The sequence below is a fragment of the Dipteris shenzhenensis genome, chromosome 10 (genome assembly GCF_047967505.1).
Source record: "Dipteris shenzhenensis isolate YYH24624 ecotype China chromosome 10, Dip_SZ_1.0, whole genome shotgun sequence".
NCBI lineage: Eukaryota > Viridiplantae > Streptophyta > Polypodiopsida > Gleicheniales > Dipteridaceae > Dipteris > Dipteris shenzhenensis.
In genome coordinates this window covers 15,185,849-15,204,739 of record NC_141605.1, presented here as the reverse complement: position 1 = coordinate 15,204,739, position 18,891 = coordinate 15,185,849, and the positions used below count along the sequence as shown (strand labels likewise).

Below are 18,891 nucleotides of genomic sequence, written 5' to 3'. Positions count from 1 at the left end.
ATTGACGTTGCTAGGCAGAGCTTATATTTGAGAAATCAAATGCAGAAAGAACATTAGTACGAAATATGAATTTTCAGTGAGGAAGACTTGGAATTTCAAGCCTACTGCATACTGCAGCACCCCCCGTGCTTCTGCTTGACATACACAATCTAAAATCTAATTTAGCATTTAAATTGTAAATAGAGCATGTTCTGCTAACTGATTGACGTTGCTAGGCAGAGCTTATATTTGAGAAATCAAATGCAGAAAGAACATTAGTTCCACATGCAGGAGCAACGGCATGACTGTCTCCATATTGTTAGCGACATAAAAGAGAACACAACAAAGGAATTGCAACGTAATGTTTTCAAACTAAACTATCATATTACCTCCTGTTACATTGAAATGAAATTGAGCATAAAACTCATATACACTCTTCCTAATCCTTTGTACCTCTTTACCGGCTAAAAATGATCCACTATCATTGCAAACATCTACTTCCTCAAGTGGTTTGTACAAAATATGCCAGGGATGGCATACCTATTTCTGAAGAACACTTGTGAGCTCTCCAACTACACATGCCCACTCAAGGGCATTGACATATTGCTGTAGGGAAGTGGCAATTTGCTACCACGGAAGGGGACTCTACAATTATGTTACAATCCGTAAAGACTACAGAAAGAATAATCAATACCAATACAACTTCAATCACACAATCAACAGGCTATAACCTTGCCATCAAGAGAGGAGATCCGGAAGACTCAAAGATGACTAATCCACATATCAGCAACCTCGCAGGACCTTGCAAAAGAACCACTTGATGTGTTGGGCTACCAGCCAACTTGGGATTTTGAAGTATAGCTCCTCCACCTTGACTAAGACTGCCTCAATAAAATCACAGACTTGCTGAAATTCTCCATTCTTTTCTTTAGTAATTTTTTTTAAAAAGTAGATGGGCATCCTTCCATGTTGACTTTATATGCTTTCCTCAGGTAATGTCAGCTGGCATATTTGCCCAGGCCCACTGCAGTATCGCCGCTTCTTTAGAGCAGGAGCACCTTTCTGCCCAAACAAAGAATTAAGTTAAATGAGAGCTTTCCAGACTATAAATACTAACAAATCTTTTTAATCCAAACTTGGAGTACCAAGAAATTGAAATAAAAAGGACTTAAATGCAAATCCCATGGTTTCTGATGCATTTGGTAGCTAGATATGCAAGCCTTTAATGACTAAAGCAAACAATATCATCTAGCATCCAGCAAGGCATTTGTATGTCTTCCAGTGCCTTGTAGAATGTTGCACCTTTAAAAAAAAAGAAATCCCTTTGGAGGTCCAATGTGTAATTACCTTAGCAGAAGATACCGAAACGGACTCTATTTCTTGTGAAAGATTGCCTGAAGCAACTCCACTGATTGCTGTCATTCGGAGTTCCCGCAGATGCTGAGCTATCTCTTGAAGCAGATCAATTTCTGCATCCTTTTGCTTGAAGGACTCTAAAGCCTGTTTTAAAAGTTCCCTGTCTGCCTCCAGGGCCTTCAGCCTTTTTGTAAGCTGCTGGAGTCCTCCTCCTATTGCTGATTGCCTTCCATCTTTTTCACCCATCGACTGTATGCGCAAGTCATGCCAGTTCATGTCCTGTTCCCAGGAATCATAAGAATATCGAGTGTCTTCAACAACCCAGCCATTTGAGCGCACCACATGATTTGGGCTATGATTTGGTTTATCATGAGAGGAAAACAATCTTCTAGCCCTTGGAAATCTTCTTGGATCCTGTGCTGTAAATTTACCTGTACTAACTGCTAATTCCTGCGAGATATTTCCAGGGGAAACTTCTGAGTTTTCCAACCTATTTGGAAGGTCTTCAATGTCTTCGCTTCCTTCCAAATCCCCAGGATGATGATTTTCCTGGTTGGAAATAGGCTGCACTTCATAGATATCATGAATCGGTAAAAGTCCTCCAGCTGCAAACCCATCCCCATCTGTTTGTATGTCTCCTCCTCTAGGCATGGTGCCATCCAGAAACTGAAGCTTCCAAGGGTCGGCATGGTTTCCCTCATCATCTACATTGCTCGCCAGTATGGTAGGAGCCCAGCATGCTACATGTATTTGAGATGGGTCACTTCTTGTGCCTGATGCAACTGGTGTTTTGGGAGAATTTTCCAGAACAGAAGAATTGCCAGTGTTTTCACCTACTCTCAGATTCCCGTGTCCAGGACTATCCTGATGCTGAACCTTTTGTGGCCATGAGCCATGCGCTTGAGTTCTTAACTCACCTTGCCCCCTCAGTTCCTGAAGCTCTTCTTCTAATACCCACAACCGTTCTAGAATGAACTGTGTTTCTTCATCATCTGTCGAAAAAACGGACCTCCCCATATCCTTGCATACCTGATTACCCTTTTGCATTTGATGTCTTCCTTCTGCATTGAAAAGATCCTCATTATTTGCTTCAAGGAATGAGCTCTTGAAGACGCATTCCTGGAGCCCAGTTGTCCCTTCAATGTGCTCCTCTTCCTGTGAAAAACCCCCACCCTCTGATATATCAACATCATTCAAGGGAATACCTCTTGGTCTTTTGGTGGGTTTTCCCTCATATTCAAAGTCTTTCATTGGGTCTGATCTAAAACCTCCATCCACAGCCCCGCTTTGCATGATAGTCTGCCCTTGATTAAGAACATAAAATTGTGGCTGATTCAGGTTAACTGGTGGTGCATCTTCCCTACCTTTGAGTAGCAGAATGGAATCAATTGGCTGCACAGGAAGAAGATCATTCTCGTCGTTAGCCATCCTGCTGATCTTTACATTGTCAACCTTCTCCACAAGGAGTCTTTCCCTGTACAATTCAACCTCTTTTTCCAGAGCAAACTTCTCTTTCTCACGTTTAAAAAGAATTTCCTTTAGAAGTGACATGGCCTGCTGGTCATATTCTGCCTTCTCCTCTGACATTCTCTGGAACTGTGCAACCTCCATCTGCATTGCTGACTTCTCTTCTTGAAGCCTCGAAATCATGGCCATAGCTTCACTGGCAGCAATTGCCGCTGCATTTCTCTCATTCTCGAGCTCTGCTTCCAAAGCAGCCAAAACACTTCGCTCTGCTTGTAGTGCGTCTTTCAGGGCATCCAAACCCTCCTCATGATCTGTTTGTGAAAAAGCATCATCCTCTTCCTGTTGATTTTCACAGGGAGGGTCTTGACCAGGCCTCTCTTCTCCTGGTTCCAAGTTCTCAGGTCTTTGTGGTCCATTTCCAACATCTTCAACACACAGGCACATGGCAAAGTCCTGAACTGTATCTCTCTGGATACTCTCTGGGGCAACAAGAACCGAGTCTTCCTCCTCTTCTGATTTCTCATCAGAATCAACTCCAGGCTCCCACGATAACCCATTAACTACATCATTTTCCCCAAAAGCTACCCCTCCCTCTCCTAAGTCAAACCCAATAGTGTCCTCGGAGACTGCAGGGACAAGATGCAGACACCCGGTCTTATTGCTGCTTTCCTCAGAACCTGACTCCTTTACTTTTCTGTTTTCCTGAAAACCCACTTTGTCTAATGAAGCTGTGGATGCAGTCACAAAATCATTTTCCGCACAGCCAGAATACTGGAGGACCCATTGATCTAGTGCCTCTGCGGTAATACCTTCAGATAGTGCAAGATCTCCAACAGAGAACTGTTTCTTCTCTGGATCTGGACAATGTAAGGCGAAACTACCATCAAACAATGCATTTATGCATTCATCTTGAGGTGTTTCGTCAATAATGGGAATGATCCCTGGTTTCACACAAATGTCCTGTGAATCAGCTGCTTCAGTTACAACCGTGTTCAGTGACTGCTCATTAGCTTCTTTTTTGTCATTAACGTCACACTTGAAAGTTCCAGCAGTCTCAGGCTCAACCGAACAAGACTCAAACCCAATCTTTTCTCCTTGGGCATCTAGCACTTCAAGACTTTGTTCACCTTTGGCTAAGCTTGATACTGGCCTCTCTGCTTCATTTAGGAGATTTTCTGGCACAACTTCTCTTGCTTCCAATGCACCGATCTCTTCCAGATGAATTTGTGCTGGGCAAATTCCACACTCGTCAGATTCTGCCAAACTGATTTCTTTGTCATGATCGAATACCTGTCGGCTTTGCTCCAACCTGCCTGCATGGACAAGCCCTAGCCCTTGCTCCTTTGAAAAGTGGTCATCTTGAATGGAATCCCAAAACCATATATCCCCCTCTTGTCGTGCCAATTCCTCTGGTTGAACCAATTCATCGCTTTCTTTCTGCTGCAATGGATTCGGAGCGTCTGTACTGGCAATATCTTGCCTAGAATTTCTTCTCAAATTCTCATCTTGTGAAAATTCTGAGCAAGACATGCCAGATACTTCCACCTGCTGTTGACATGAGGTAACAGGAGTGTTATCTTTCAGTTGAGACAAATCTACAGAGCCTTCTGGATCTATATCTTCTGCTTGGCCCAAAACTACAGAAAGTTTCAAAGACACATCTCCAATATTCTCTACCAGTTGTGAGGAATTTTCAAAAGCTTTATCTCCTTCAAAATTTCCCATCATCTCTTTAGGTTGGATACTTTTTATAAGACCCAATTCCTCATGTCTCCCAGTACCTTCTTCTTGGTTTGAACCAAGCACACCCATTGAGGCTTCAAATGAAATGCTCTCCCTCTCACCAACACATTCTCCTAGGTCTATCAGGTCTCTCTGCATTTGGCTTTCAACAACCTCTTCCTGTTCGCATATAGCCTGGCTTTTCTCCATGCACTCCTGCCGGTAGCATAATTCGTCAAAATCCCTCGTTACTAAATCTATGTCAAAAGCATGCTTTCTTGTGGAGACATCTTCCAATAGTGGCACCTCTAAATCATCCCACCTGTGAAAATACTTCTCCATATCTCCAGCAATCATATCACCACCCTCTTCGGTGCCTTCTCCTTGATCTGACCTTTTCTCCATGAACACATGATCTGATTCTCTCACAACATCAAGATTTTCTTCAAGCTGAAAATATGCCCATGGCTCTTTAGAGTGGGCCAGATCAGCCCCCACATTAACACACTGTTCATAGTGTTTTTCCGAGACTTCCTGTCCTTCAAATTCCTCAATGCAGTTATTGAACAATGAGTCTGCATGGACAGTATCTCTTTCAACACTACAAAATGAATGTGAGTGTGCCTTATACATCTCCTCAACTACACCCTCTGGTTTTTCACCTTCCAAATCTTGATGAGGATCACCTTCACTGTCTGTAATCATGGCCTCACCAGCCCATAAACATCTTTTATTTCCCATACCAAAATGCTTCGTTGAATCTCCAGACATAGAAGCCGTCTCAGAATGATCCCCTGAATCAGAACTGCTGCTGTCCACCACAAGAACTGAGTTTGTTGGAAACAAAGGAAGATCACCTTCTTCACATGATTTGCAGGAGGCAGCACGAAGGCCTCTTCCATCATTAATCCCTGTGTAAGGTCGATAATGTGCATCCTGTACCAAGTTCACTTTTCTCGCCACAAACTCATGTTGAATGAACTTTTTGTTCATAGGACTATTGCAATGAGAACACAGAAGATATCCGTAGGCTTCATCATAGGAGGCATGATTTCTTAAGCGATGGTCGCTTCTGTGTATTTCAAAATGTCGGCATCCAAAATCTGCATCGCTCTCTGTAGCATTATTATCCCTCGAGCTGGAGTCTGTCTTCCCCAAAATTTGGGACGAATCTTCAGGATCTTCATCACAACACTCATCTGTCAAGGTGAAGTTCGTAGGATGAAACTTTGTGTAAGGCCGGGAAAGATGACAATTGGGACGATGCTCATTTACAGAAAACCCATTTGCACGAGAATGATCAGGATGCGAACATCCAATATATGAACAAGGGGGTTCTAAGCCAAAATATCTAACGAACTGGGAGGTGATGAAAGCCATGGCAGCACCTAAAAGCAAGAGGACTGAGAGTATCAACTCCAGAAATGCTGATATGATTGCAGAAACTTTCCATGGATCTTCATCAGAATTCAGCTCCAATCCAGATGACATTCCAGATAACCGAAACATTAGACGCCAGCGGCTTCCTAACGAGCTGAGACGCTTTGGAGATAAATAATGATTGAACATTGAAAAGCACCGATCTGTAGTGAAGCAAGAAGAAAGAGTCCACACGGACAATTGTCCGTTCGATAAAGGCGCACGACACAGGAGATCGATCTTGCGATGTTTAATTGGGCACACGCAGTTTCCACAGGACAGGATGTTGTTGGATGAATGGGATAAGGCTTCTAGGAACCCAGCAAACAGCGACACCTTCACAAGCAGAGCGTGATTGGGGGAAGACTCTTTTCGATGAAGCGGAATGCCAGCAATTATGGATCACAGGAACCCAGAATACAGCGACACTTCACAAGCAGAGGATGATTGGGGGAAGACACGTTTCGATCAAGCTGAATGCCAGCGAGTAGGATCAGAGATGCGACATTTGTCTTGGAGGAAGCGAAGATCAGAGGAGCAGAAATGCGAACAGCAACGGATTGGGTTCAGAGAAAGGATGGAAGGAAAGGGAAGGCAGGAGCAAATGGTGATAGAAACAGGACCCAATGGAGGGCGATGCTTGGGGAGAAATTCAAGGACCAAGCTGATAACTTGCGTAATCGACAGCAGCGTAGGGGGAGGGGAAGGAGGGGGGAGCAAGGTTGCAAAGGAAAGGGAGGAGGAGGGGGGGAAAGCAACCGTTTGCAGTGATGGGTTTTTGGGAGAGGAGAAGGTGGTACAACGAGTGGGGGCAGAGAGGTGGAAAAGGGGAGAGAGGGCGGCTGAATTTCTAGTCTGGAAAGATGGCGAAAGATGGCATTTTTATGGTTTGTATAAACAGAGAGAAGAATCACAGGGCAGCCCAAATTTGACAAAGATAGAGCAAAGACAGACATACCCACCAACCTTTGATAAGAGAAAGAAAATGGGGCACCTCAAAAGTTGCTTTTGTGGAGAGACACGACCTTATTATCATCCGTCCTGCCTTCTCTCTTCTGCCCTGCTTGTTTCAACTTTGTCGGCAAGCCCAATTCCGATTTTGGGCTTCTCCTCTTCTCAGGAGCTTTCTTGGAATTTCGCAATCGGACCTTGACTCCACCACCCATTTTTATCAGACACTGTTCCAACCTTGTGTCACAACAGTAGTAATAGTTACTCTCTGCTTCAATTTGCTCCTTAGATTGAGCTTCATTGGCACTTTCGGATTCATAGCTCCCACTTATTTGAGCTCCATTGGCATTTTAGGATTCATTTTAGTGGGAGTCAAATGAAGCCTTGAGGCCTCAGCCCATACCAAAAGCTTCGAGAGTATACGTAATACTCTAGGACCTCTATAGTCTATACGTAAGTTCAATAATGAGAAACCATACTCAATGCATATTCTTTAAAATGCGTAAGTTTGCATATTCTGTAAAATGTATAGTAGAGGCGTGGAGTGGAAACGTGGGTGTTTTGAAGCATGAAATTTGTTTTCAAGGAGCTTGAACATGCGCATCAAATGTAAGCCTACTCGACGACGGAGTCCGCCCGCAGCCCACTCGCACGCGACTCTCCGCTTAGATATAGTAGTAGGGACAAAGTGTCGAATCAGAGAAGCACGTACAACATCAACACTGTAGCTCATTCGAAGGCGGGTATGCCCATCAACCGGACATCGACACTGTAGCTCATTCGAACAAGCTGGGAATCAGAAAAGCAGCTTAAACATTAAGTTATTAACGTGTGATCAACTTTGGAATCAGAAAAGCGTCTCGCAATTTACAAAGCCTCTTTCGGCCTCTTTCGGAGTATTTGCTGGGGGATGGGTCCCAAACTCTGCTCGAACCGAAATCAGCTTTATCTTCCTATCCACTCTGTGCTCGGTTACATGTCCGAGACAGAGCTGATGCTCATCATGGGAGTGCAATTTCCGAGGCAATCCTCTTTGTTATGCAAGGCACCCTTGGTTGGCTTAGAAATTGGCCATCACTCGAATCATATTTAGTCCCTCGTCCCCTTCCAAACTTCAAAAAGAAAGGCAAGCAAAAGAGAATCGGTCCCCTTTCGAACAGCCCCTTTTGAACAGCCTACTTCCCACCTACATTGAGCTTTTTTTTCCCCCACAAAATGGATTCCCTTTTAATTTTCCCCAACCCTTTACAAAAGGAAAACGAAAATTCGCCTTTGCAGTATCTTCAACTTTAAATAGATCCCTCACCTTATTGTCCCATACTTCAAAAGAATTCCAAAAAGTGTTAATTAGTGAAAAAAATGAGGAGGGAAGGGGTGGAAAGGCAAGGAGAGGGCATAAAATGGAAATTGAATTAGTATTAGTTGTAGAGAAAATATGTTCAAGAGATTTTGGATAGAGCAAGTAGCCAACCCTCAAGACAAATAGGGGGAGGGGAGGGAGGCGTGGGTTAGGGGGAATCCCCTTTTTGGTTGGAAGAGGGGTGAAAAAAAAGCCAAGAGAATTATTAAACTAAGAGGGCTTGGGTAGGCAATGAAAGGAGTCACCCGCCATGTGCTAATTGGCATCCATGCCATGGCTGGGGCTGCCCTCATCAATGTGTCCCCTTCCATTGTTTACGGTTTAAGGTTCACAGTTTCAGGTTTATATGAAGTCCATTAATGTTATACGAAGTCCATAAGGCGTATCGATGAGCCTATGCAAGTTCATAGGTTTCAATTTATGTTATGCTGACTCTTCGCACCTACCTTTTATGTGCCGTTACCATAGGTTAATTGGGGGTATGTCCCATTACTCATCTATGTCCCCTAAAATGTGCTCCTCAAAGTTTTTAAAGAATTTCTTATATTTCATAATTAAATCAACCCCACAGTAAAATGTGGTCCTTGAAAAATAATTAAATCAAACCCACATTATTAATTGTCTTTTCCCTTTGATTTCTTATTTTGGTAATATAATTCCTTATACTCAGGAATTAAATATGGGCTCTGTATTGTAACATAATAATTGATTTGGTACAAATGGTAATTTAGTCCAATATGATCTGACGTCTCTCTCTCTCATTTACACACACAAATGTGTAGCAATCTTGTATCATGCTTGTAATGCCTATCATTAGCCAATTCATTTATAAATTGCCATGTGTGCATGCATCCATTATCACACATGATATCACACATTACATATGACAAAAGCTTACCATTTCTATGCTATCCACATCTTTATTTCCATGGTGTCGCACAAGTCCACAACCCTTATCAACACATGATATACAAAGAAAGGAAAGATTGAAGTCTCAACGAGTCGTCACAAACATTTCACCTACAAGTTTGCTCAAAAGTCTAGGATGATCTTCACAACGTGTATTTTATCTAACAAAAATGATATTTGTATGTTGTTTATCAAATCTTTGATTTTGGATCTTTTGGAAATTTCTATCTTCCTAAGAATTCATGCATCTTATGCTATAATAAAATTTTCAAGGGCAAATGATGATACATCCTAAATTTTTGAGGGGACAAGCTAATACATCTAATACAATAGTATATATATTGGGGCTTCTTCAAGACTGAAGTAAGCATTAATCACCTCTCATAATCATGGCAAGGTGGTTTTGCATTTTTGTACAAAGTTACATTATTATACAATTTGGAATCCTTATGTTATAGGCATTCTGTTATAGGCATTCTTTATGAAATAATACATCTATTACAATAGCATATATATTGGGGCTTCTTCAACAGTGAAGTAAGCATTAATCGCCTCTCATAATCATGGCAAGGTGGTTTTACGTTTTTGTACAAAGTTACATTATTATACAATTTTGGAATCCTTATGTTATAGGCATTCTTTCTTTTCATCATGGGAAACAAACTAGATTTGATGAGGCCCTAACCTAGTGTATTACAAAACACATAATGGGCTATTATTCATTCTCTTTTCAAGTGATGTTCTCTAGTGAGCTTTGTTTGTACATCATCATAAATACTAGCCATGAGCACCTTCATAATCCTTAAATGTTTGCCAATTCCTTCGATAGGCAATGAGTGTCTTCAAGTACCTCCTCTAAAGAGGTATTGAGTGTTTAGGAAAGATGTGAGATGTCATATATTATCTCTCCTTAGTGCCCTTGGGCCACGTTGCTTTGCAAGAAAGCATGGATGCACAAAATGTGTGAGGAAGAAGTTACTACTTCTTTGCTACACATGTAAAGTGCAACTGTTTTTCTAAATTAAATGTTTACACTTTTCCTACTAAAAAATGCTATGGTGACATGTTGTCTAGGACTCAACCAAGCTACCTTAATTAATGATACTTATTGCACTAGTTGCATTTTCTTTATTGTTATGTCTTTACAGGTGTATACTCACTATAATTGCATGTTACCTTTATAAATAGGTAATGTCAAAATCTCTAGATATGAAGGCAACTTCCCACTTAGAATCAATAGATAGTCATTATCCATAGTATACTACCAAAGTGGTTATACAAAGAATACATGTCTTTGATCTCCACACCGTTATCCATGGTATACTGCTAAAGTGATTATACATACTAAAGTATCTCTTGCAACTACTATGTGAAGCCTCGTAATTTGGTCCCATTCCTAGGGTAATACAATCTTGTGTCAACTCAGACCATAAGGTTCAACTATGAGAATGCGTGTCTTTGATCTCTACCACTTCTTCCCACTATCATGTTTTGTATTTGGGTCCCCTCATTGTAGTATACCTCTTAGTACATTTTAAAATATTTCTAGATTGTTATTTACACATATAATAAAACAACACTACATTGCACCATTCTAACATGTTACTCTTGTAGTTTTAAGATGTCTTAATGATACTTTATTTTCTTATAAAATAAGCTTCTTATATTTTTCATGTTCATGCCATTATTAGTAACTTTATGCCAACCAAATATGGAGCATTTCATTAAACATCATATAAGGTTAAAGTCTCCGTAGACGGCTTCAAACAAATTATATATATGCATACAAGAATGCACCTTGTAGGAATTCTAGTATCACCTACATTCATTGCCCCAAATATAAATAATCATGTGTAAATGTGACAAAATGTTTGACTATATCATAGGACTTCCCAATTCCCCTTTACCCCGCACTTACATGGCATCCCAAAAAGATACTCAAGCTTGTCAAAATATGTTAAAGATTGAAATTAAAAGAGTGTTGACAAAAATAATTCATACTCCAAACATACAATGTATGTACAATAATTATGTTTTTCATCACTAGAGTGCATGCATTATCGATGGACTATTTGATTTTATATTGGGCCTAAGGCTAGTATGAAAGGGCAGTAACTATAGACATTGGATAGTAACCTTATTGTATCAAAAATTTATTGAATGTCAACCTCGATAACCCAAGTTAGGTCCAAGCAATTGAGCATGGATGAACCACGAGCTACCACAGAGACGCTGAATGGCACGACCTTGAGCATCTAAGAAGGGCTAACTCAGGCCATGTCGTGGTACCAATCCTTAACAGTGGTTTTGTGTGTTCCTATGTAGGCCCAAAATCGAAAGGCAGTTGTCGAAGGCAACTTAATCTAGAGTATTGGGTTACTTTAACTGATGAGATTGATGCAGCATGGACTTTACTCACCGTGGTATTGGTCTTGTAGTCCAAGTCCAAGTGGAGCTTTGCTGCTCATAGTGAGTGTAGTGCCTCAAGCCAGAGGCGAGAGTCTCTATGAGTCATTTGTGAGGCGAGAGTCTCTCTGAGTCATTTGTAGCTATGATTATTTGTAACAAGCTGATCCCTATTTGATAATATAAGGATTTGGTTTAATAGCTTAGTTGTATATTGAGTTCCTACAATGCTCATGTTTCTCTTATGTGTGCTCTTATACCCATCTTCATATGGTTTTGCCCATGTAGCACAAACCCCCATGATAGTGCTCAATGTCTAGCTTCTAACCCAAGCACCAAGTAAAGTTCCTCATACGAAGTAACCCTAGAGTGCAAGAGAGAATACTCCACCCAAGAGCTAGCACTGTTTGCATCTGCTCATAGTGTTCAGCGCTCAACTAAGAGGTGAGAGAAAACACTGTCAACATTTGTCAATCCTATTGGGGATCGACGTGCTGAAAGAATGAGTCGATTAAGCATAGCAGTTCATAGAATTGACTACATAGAATGAGTATTAAATTGAGTGGATAAAGCATAAAAATCCATAGAATGGAGTGCACAAACATTGAGAGGAGCAATTTATGCTAACAAGCAACGATCGATGGTAGTGGCTTGGATTAAAACACTATATTCAAAAATTTTGGACTTGTCTAAAGTCCAATTTCAAAATTGGACTAAAGAAATGTCCAAAAATCCTAATGCAGTTTTTGAAGCAAACTTTAAAAGCCAAATGCTTGATGAGATTACCAACTACTTGAACATTAATAGATTGACCAATTCTCTTGCAAAGGTGGTATACATATATACCGTCTTGTTGTAGAAATACACCCTACGATAAGAGCCACACATGATGAGAATTTTCCACTCAAAAACAAAATATACTTGAAATTATAATATGATCTACTCAGCCCCACCAGGCTTGTTGCAGAGAATATAAAATAAGATTAGCAACTATACTATTACAGACCACACAGGTCAAGACCACAAAGGTCAAGATATAAAAATTTTAATATAATCTACTCAACCCCACCAGGCTTGTTGTAGAGAATACAAATTTATAATATTATCAACTATACTATTACAGACCACACAAGCTGACACCACAAAGGTCGAGATATAATGCCACACAAGCTGAGACCACACAAGTCGAGATATGCCACATAGGTCAAGACCACAAAGGTCGAGATATATTGCCACATAGGCCGAGATCACATAGGTCGAGATATGGTGCCACACAAGCTAAGACCACACAGGTAATGATGGACTTCATAAAATAATAGGCTCATCACATAGATGAGCTATGAGTTTCTAAAAGGTGAAGCTACGACACACACAACTAATACAAGAAGACCTATCAAGAGATGGCGACACACACCTTCTATACAGTAGCATGTCACGAACCATTAGATATCTTATGAAGACTAGAAGATTTCATCATTAGTCTCTCTTATATGCTCAGCAACCCACTCTTCCATTGACTCCACGTCTATATCCTCAATATAATTACAATGAAGAAAGAAATTCAAGCAGTCACAGATTGTTTCTTGATAATTTCTTTGTGAGTCCCTTATTGTTTCTTAAACATTCGCATCAAATCGCCCGTACCGAGTGCTGCGATAACGAAGGTTACTTAAGAAGTCGACTAGATCTTGTCGTGATTTTATAATATTCTGTAAAAGTCTTTCACGCTCTACTATCTTCAGAGTCTCCTCCCTCTCTACGCATCCTCTCTCTCCATCTGTGTCAATGGAGAGCCTTATTGAATCCTGGCCTCTCTCTTTACTGATTGATCAGCAATCCACTCTTTAATTCCTAGCTCTACATCTCCTATGATATGGTATACATCCATGGGTGGGGAGATGGAAGAAGAAAGTGTTTGCAAAGGACTAAGATGGAGGAATACTTCACTACCTCAATGTGGAGGTAGTGAAGTGAAGAGAATAAATAGAGAGAGGATGAGAGAATCGGTGAGCACTCAAGTGTATTCGCACTCAGTTGTATTTGCGCTCAAGTGTATTTACACAGAGGAGATGAGGATGGGTGAGTGTGAAGTGAAAGGTTCAGAATAAAGTCGGTGGAGCATTGGGAATCGATACTTGGAAATGAATGCTCTACTTTTAGTGAATGGAGGGCATTGAGAATGCTCTACTTTCAGTGAGTGAAGCATTGGGAATCCATACTTGAAAGTGAATACTCTACTTTTAGTGAGTGGAGCATTGGGAAGCAATACTTGGAAGTGAAAGGTTACAAATATACTTTGCTCATCACACATTTAATATTTCCTAATAATCACATCATCGATCAAAGTGACTAATACAAAATACATTATTTTATTCCAAATTTTCTTTTACATTGAATATTTAAAGCTCTTGCTCTTAGTACCAAGCACATGCCCTTGACTACCAGGGTCCTGACTAATAGGGTGCTCTAGGTGCTCTGGAGGATTAGGATCCTCACCAGTATGCTCTAGAGGATTAGGATCCTCTCCACTCTTTAAGCTTTCAGGCTCAGGCTCTTTGCTTAGTATCCCACTGGCTCCACTTTCTTGACCTTGAGGGTTGGGATCCTCACAAGTCTTCCCTCTTCCAACTTCAGTTTCTTTGCTTAATATCCTAGCTGCTCCACTTCCTTGGCCTTTATCTAAGACTTTGGATGGCTTATGGGGTTTTAATTTCTCTACACTTTCCACTTCTGTAGCCTTCCCTTTGCCTTCGACGTAGTGGACTACTTCTTGCCTCTAGCCCTCTCATATGACAAGTGGAACCTCCTTTGCTCTCTTTGATACAAAATTACTCTTCGTGCGTAGTTCAAGCATGTGATCCCCACTAGATGAAGAGCTATCCACCTCCTCATTACTCGCACTAGAGTCATCAGTCTCTGAGTCACCTTCTTTGTCTCCTCTCTCTTCTTGGAAGACCGTAGTACAACAGTAAAGTGCATAAAAATATTGTATTTGATGGGGACAATAATACCTTGGCATAGCAGCTTTTCAGCTACAAAACCCATTCGATACAATGCTACCCTCCATCCATCATTCAATAGGTTGGATACCATCTCATCTATCAATTCAGGGTGCTTTGGCTTTCGATAGTCCACCATTGATGCATCTAGTTTAGGCTTTTCTTCCTCGTTGTATTAAAGCTCCAGAGCATTTACATGAAGTTGAATTAAAGGACCGCCACCCCTATTTAAGAATAAAATTAAGTATGGATTCAAGATTTGAATACCCGTGCCTTCTAGCATGGTCAAGTCATAGCACAACATTACACCATGAATGATTTTTGTAAGTGGATATCCAATTGATGTCAAACTGGCAAAGAGCGGATCCCTTTGTGCTTCTGACACGAACATGACCAACATTGATCTTTTCTTGTCTTCCAAAGGGCTGTGTATGATAAACATTACAAGGTCAACTATCCTCGCCACTCCAAAGTCTTGCAACACATCCAGGATAAACACACATGGCTTATCCCAAGCATCACTGCTCATTGCCATGAAGCACTCTGTATCAATGCCATTGACGCGTGCAGATTTTGTATCCTCCTTTGATAAGAGGATGTCATAAGAGAAGCTGAAGGAGGCTGAACTAGCTGCTACTGCTACAATACTTTGCAAATTTAGCACCAAGGTATTCTTCTTGATCTTTACATACTCTCTCTAGAATCTTTGGCATATTTCCTTTTGTATCTTTTGTTGGAGAGCCATCCACATCTAATGAACACACCCACTTTTTGGCCCACAACTTGTCAATCATTTGACCAAGACCAAGGACTTTTTGCTTATCCACATTAGCAACTTTGCCAGTCAACTCTTGATCTGAATTCAATAGAAACGTTACTGTCGAGAAAGAACCTTCGCTTTTGACTAGTCTGGTGACTACTTCATCCAAGTGACTATGCTTACTCTTCTTCCCAAAGAAGCAATCACCATCAAGGAACTGTTGGCATACATCCTTCGTTATTTCATCTGGAACGTACCGTAATGGTCTCCACCAAACAATAGACAATTGCTTTATTGTTTTTTTTTCTGACCTACTGCATGCTCTGGTGCCTCGTAGGATATCTTTCTTGCTTCATATGCTTTACCAAAATCCAAGATAATATGAAAGATTGACTCCTCACGGAACACTATGCAAGTAAAGTCCCTATATCTTGCAACTGCGGTCTTCAAGTCCTTCAAGGGTGACTGTGTATCATTCACTACACCCTTCAAGCCTCCGTAAAAATGAGTCCGCTTCATAATGTATTCAGCGGCGGTAGGTCTCCTTCCCTTTACTTTTTGTGGCAAGCCGCATAACTCCCTTGCCGTTTGTTAGGATCTCGAAAAGAGTTGAGTTTTTCCTCCTAGTCAACGGAACCAAATTCAACCTTTCGGATTCAAGAATATATTTTGAGTCATCATTAAATAAGCATATGTAACACATGACCCGTTGAAACTTTTGTAGATACTCAGTGTGATTCAAGTTTCCTTTTCATCCCTCTTCAAGGGCGATTCTACAAGCTTCGCAAAAGTGCTACCCACCAATGGGCTCAAACCTGCATCTATCAAGTAACCTGTTCTTTGCGAGTATATATCTCTTCTCGGTGTCATTCCCATATCTACTCTAGTAGAGATCAGCTTCATGAGCAAAGTCACTATCTTTAAACTCTTCCAAGGCTTTGAGAAAATATCCACGCTTTCCATCGCCCATAACTTATATACCACATCTTCATTCCTACTTCTGCATGCAACCTCAATTGAACCATTGTCTTTAATACTTATCATTGAAACTAATCCACCATTTCTTATTGCCTCATGACTGTAATTGGAGCTTGACACAGCGTCATTAGTGATCACCAAGAAACACTTTGAATTATGCTCCATGAAATACCAACCATGTTCAAGGTATTTCTCAATCATCTTGGGAGCCTTGGAAGCAACTTTGGGAGCCATGCTTCTTTGCAATTAAAAAAATAAAAATGTTTAATTATATTTTAACCCAAATAATTTAATTAGATATGTAAGTAACTTTAGCTAAAATGTAATTCAAAAATTACATGATAAGAACATAAAAAATTAATTATTAATTAATTATAAAATTTAATTACTTTTTTAAAATAAAAATATATTAAACTTAATTTTCAATTATTTTAAAATTTAAATTAAATTAAATTTAAATGTGAATTTATTTCTAATTAAATTCATTAGAGAACTAAGGGAGTGGTTAAGGAGGCGTGGTTAAAGGATCTAAGGGGTGGTTAAAGAGGGGTCTAAGGGGATGATTAAGGAGGTTTTAAAGAGTTTATTAAAGGGTAGTGGTTAAGGGGGTGGTTAAGGGATGGTTAAGGACGAGGTGAGTGATTAAGGAGGGAGTGGTTAAGGAAGGGTGGTTAAGGGGGAGGTTAATGGGGGGTTAATAGAGAGTGGTTAAGGAGGTGGTTAAGGAGAGGTTAATGGAGGGTTAAGTCTTACCCAAGGGAAGGCATTAGCCCTTCCCCCCACCTATTGTGCATGCAACAGGCCGGCCTGCGGGACAACCTGCTGCGTGCGCAATAGGTGGGGGGGAGGGCTAATGACCCCCCTTAAACCCCTTATCGCAAACATGCCACCTGATGCCAAGCAGACGAAGAGAGGATGCCTACGCCGATATATATATATATATATATAGAGAGAGAGAGAGAGAGAGAGGGGGGGGGCTTAAGAGGGAGACAGAGGGAGAGGCCGAGCGGAGGGAGGGCCAGCTGAGTGGAAGGGAGTGGGAGAGAGGAGGGAGGGGTGGCGGCCAAGTAGAGGAGAGAGGGAGAGGAAGAGGGAGAGAGGAGGGAGGGATTGTTGAGTGGAAGGGAGCGGGAGAGAGGAAGAGAGGGAGAGGAGGGAGGGGCGGATGAGTGGAGGAGAGGGAGAGAGGAGGGAGGGGCAGCCAAGTGAGGGAGAGAGGAGGGAGGGGTGGGTGAGAGGGAGAGGGAGAGAGGGAGAGGGAGAGAGGGAGAGGAGTGGAGGAGGAGAGGGGGAAGGGAGGGAGGGAGGAGAGGGAATACCTCAAGAGGAGAGGAGTCGTCCGATGGAGGGAGGAGGATTTGAAAAAAGGAGGGAGAATGAGAGAATGAGGAGGGAAATTGAGATTTTATGGGGAAGTGGGTTATAATTAGGGTTAGGGCAGCTTTTTTAGGCTTTTTAGCATAAGTATAAGTATAAGCCACTCTTTCATTCGAAGCTCATTCTTAATTTTTCTTGGTCCTCTCTTCATCTCAACCTGCTGCACAAATCAACAAAATTTTCCAAATCATGCAACAGGTGAAAAGATTTTCAACCTATTGCATACGCCACATCTTCCACCTATCAAATTTTTTGAATTTTGATTTTTTGAGAAACTTTTTGTATCTCTTTCAACCTATTGCATGAGTAACACCTTCCAAAAGTTTCTTTACTTTTAGTTTTTTAAACTTTTTAAGATTTCTTTAAAAAAAATTACAAACTTAAAAATTCTATTAACCTATTATGTACGCAACAACTCCTTTTCTCTTTTAAAGAATTTCCCAAAAAACTCTCCCAAACTATTGCATACGTAACAACTCTAATCCTTTGGGCTTTTCCAAATTTTACAATACTTTTTAAAAAGTCCCCTAACCTATTATGTCCTCAACAACTTAAAAATGCTTTTTTAATTTAGATTTCAAAAACTCTTTACCAATAATACTATTTATCTATAATATAATATATTAAAAATTATATAAAAATATATTATCAAAGGGCTTTTTTAATTTAGATTTCAAAAACTCTTTACCACCAATAATATTATTTATATATAATATAATATATTAAAAATTATATTAAATTTTATTAAAACATAGTATAGTCTATACTATTATATAAATATGATATATTTATAAGATATTATTTTTAAAACTTATTATTATTATTTATATACAATATAAAAGTAATTATAACTATTAATTAAATAAAAAATAATTAACATATACATTAGAGATATATTAAACTAACTAATTTAAATTTTATATTATTGATATAAAATAAGAATGATAGTCCAACAAATTTTTATTTAAAAAAATTTAACATATTGAAAAATTAATTTGCAAATAAAACAATATTCTTTTAGACAATAGAAGAATACAAGTACATCATAAATTAAGGAGTATGTACAGAGGCCTAAGATTTTCTTAGTTTAAGGCTTGTGGAGAGTTTCATTGTGCACTCAGTTTGGTTTTAGACTATGTGCCCATCTCCAATGGATATAATGATACTTTGCATAATATTTACACTACGTTAGTGTAGTACCTCTGTAA

At 40.1% G+C, this 18,891-nt stretch overlaps 1 protein-coding gene across 1 annotated transcript; it reads right to left on the bottom strand.

The window, feature by feature from the left end:
- Positions 1-373: 373 nt before the first annotated feature.
- Positions 374-6,622, bottom strand: LOC147897455 (uncharacterized). The gene is made up of 2 exons (XM_087380351.1): positions 1,327-6,622; positions 374-1,041 (listed from the first exon to the last, which is right to left on the bottom strand). Exons 1-2 carry the CDS (start codon positions 6,091-6,093, stop codon positions 955-957), a joined length of 4,854 nt encoding a protein of 1,617 aa, XP_087236477.1. The 5' UTR covers positions 6,094-6,622; the 3' UTR covers positions 374-954.
- Between the last annotated feature and the right edge of the window lie 12,269 nt (positions 6,623-18,891).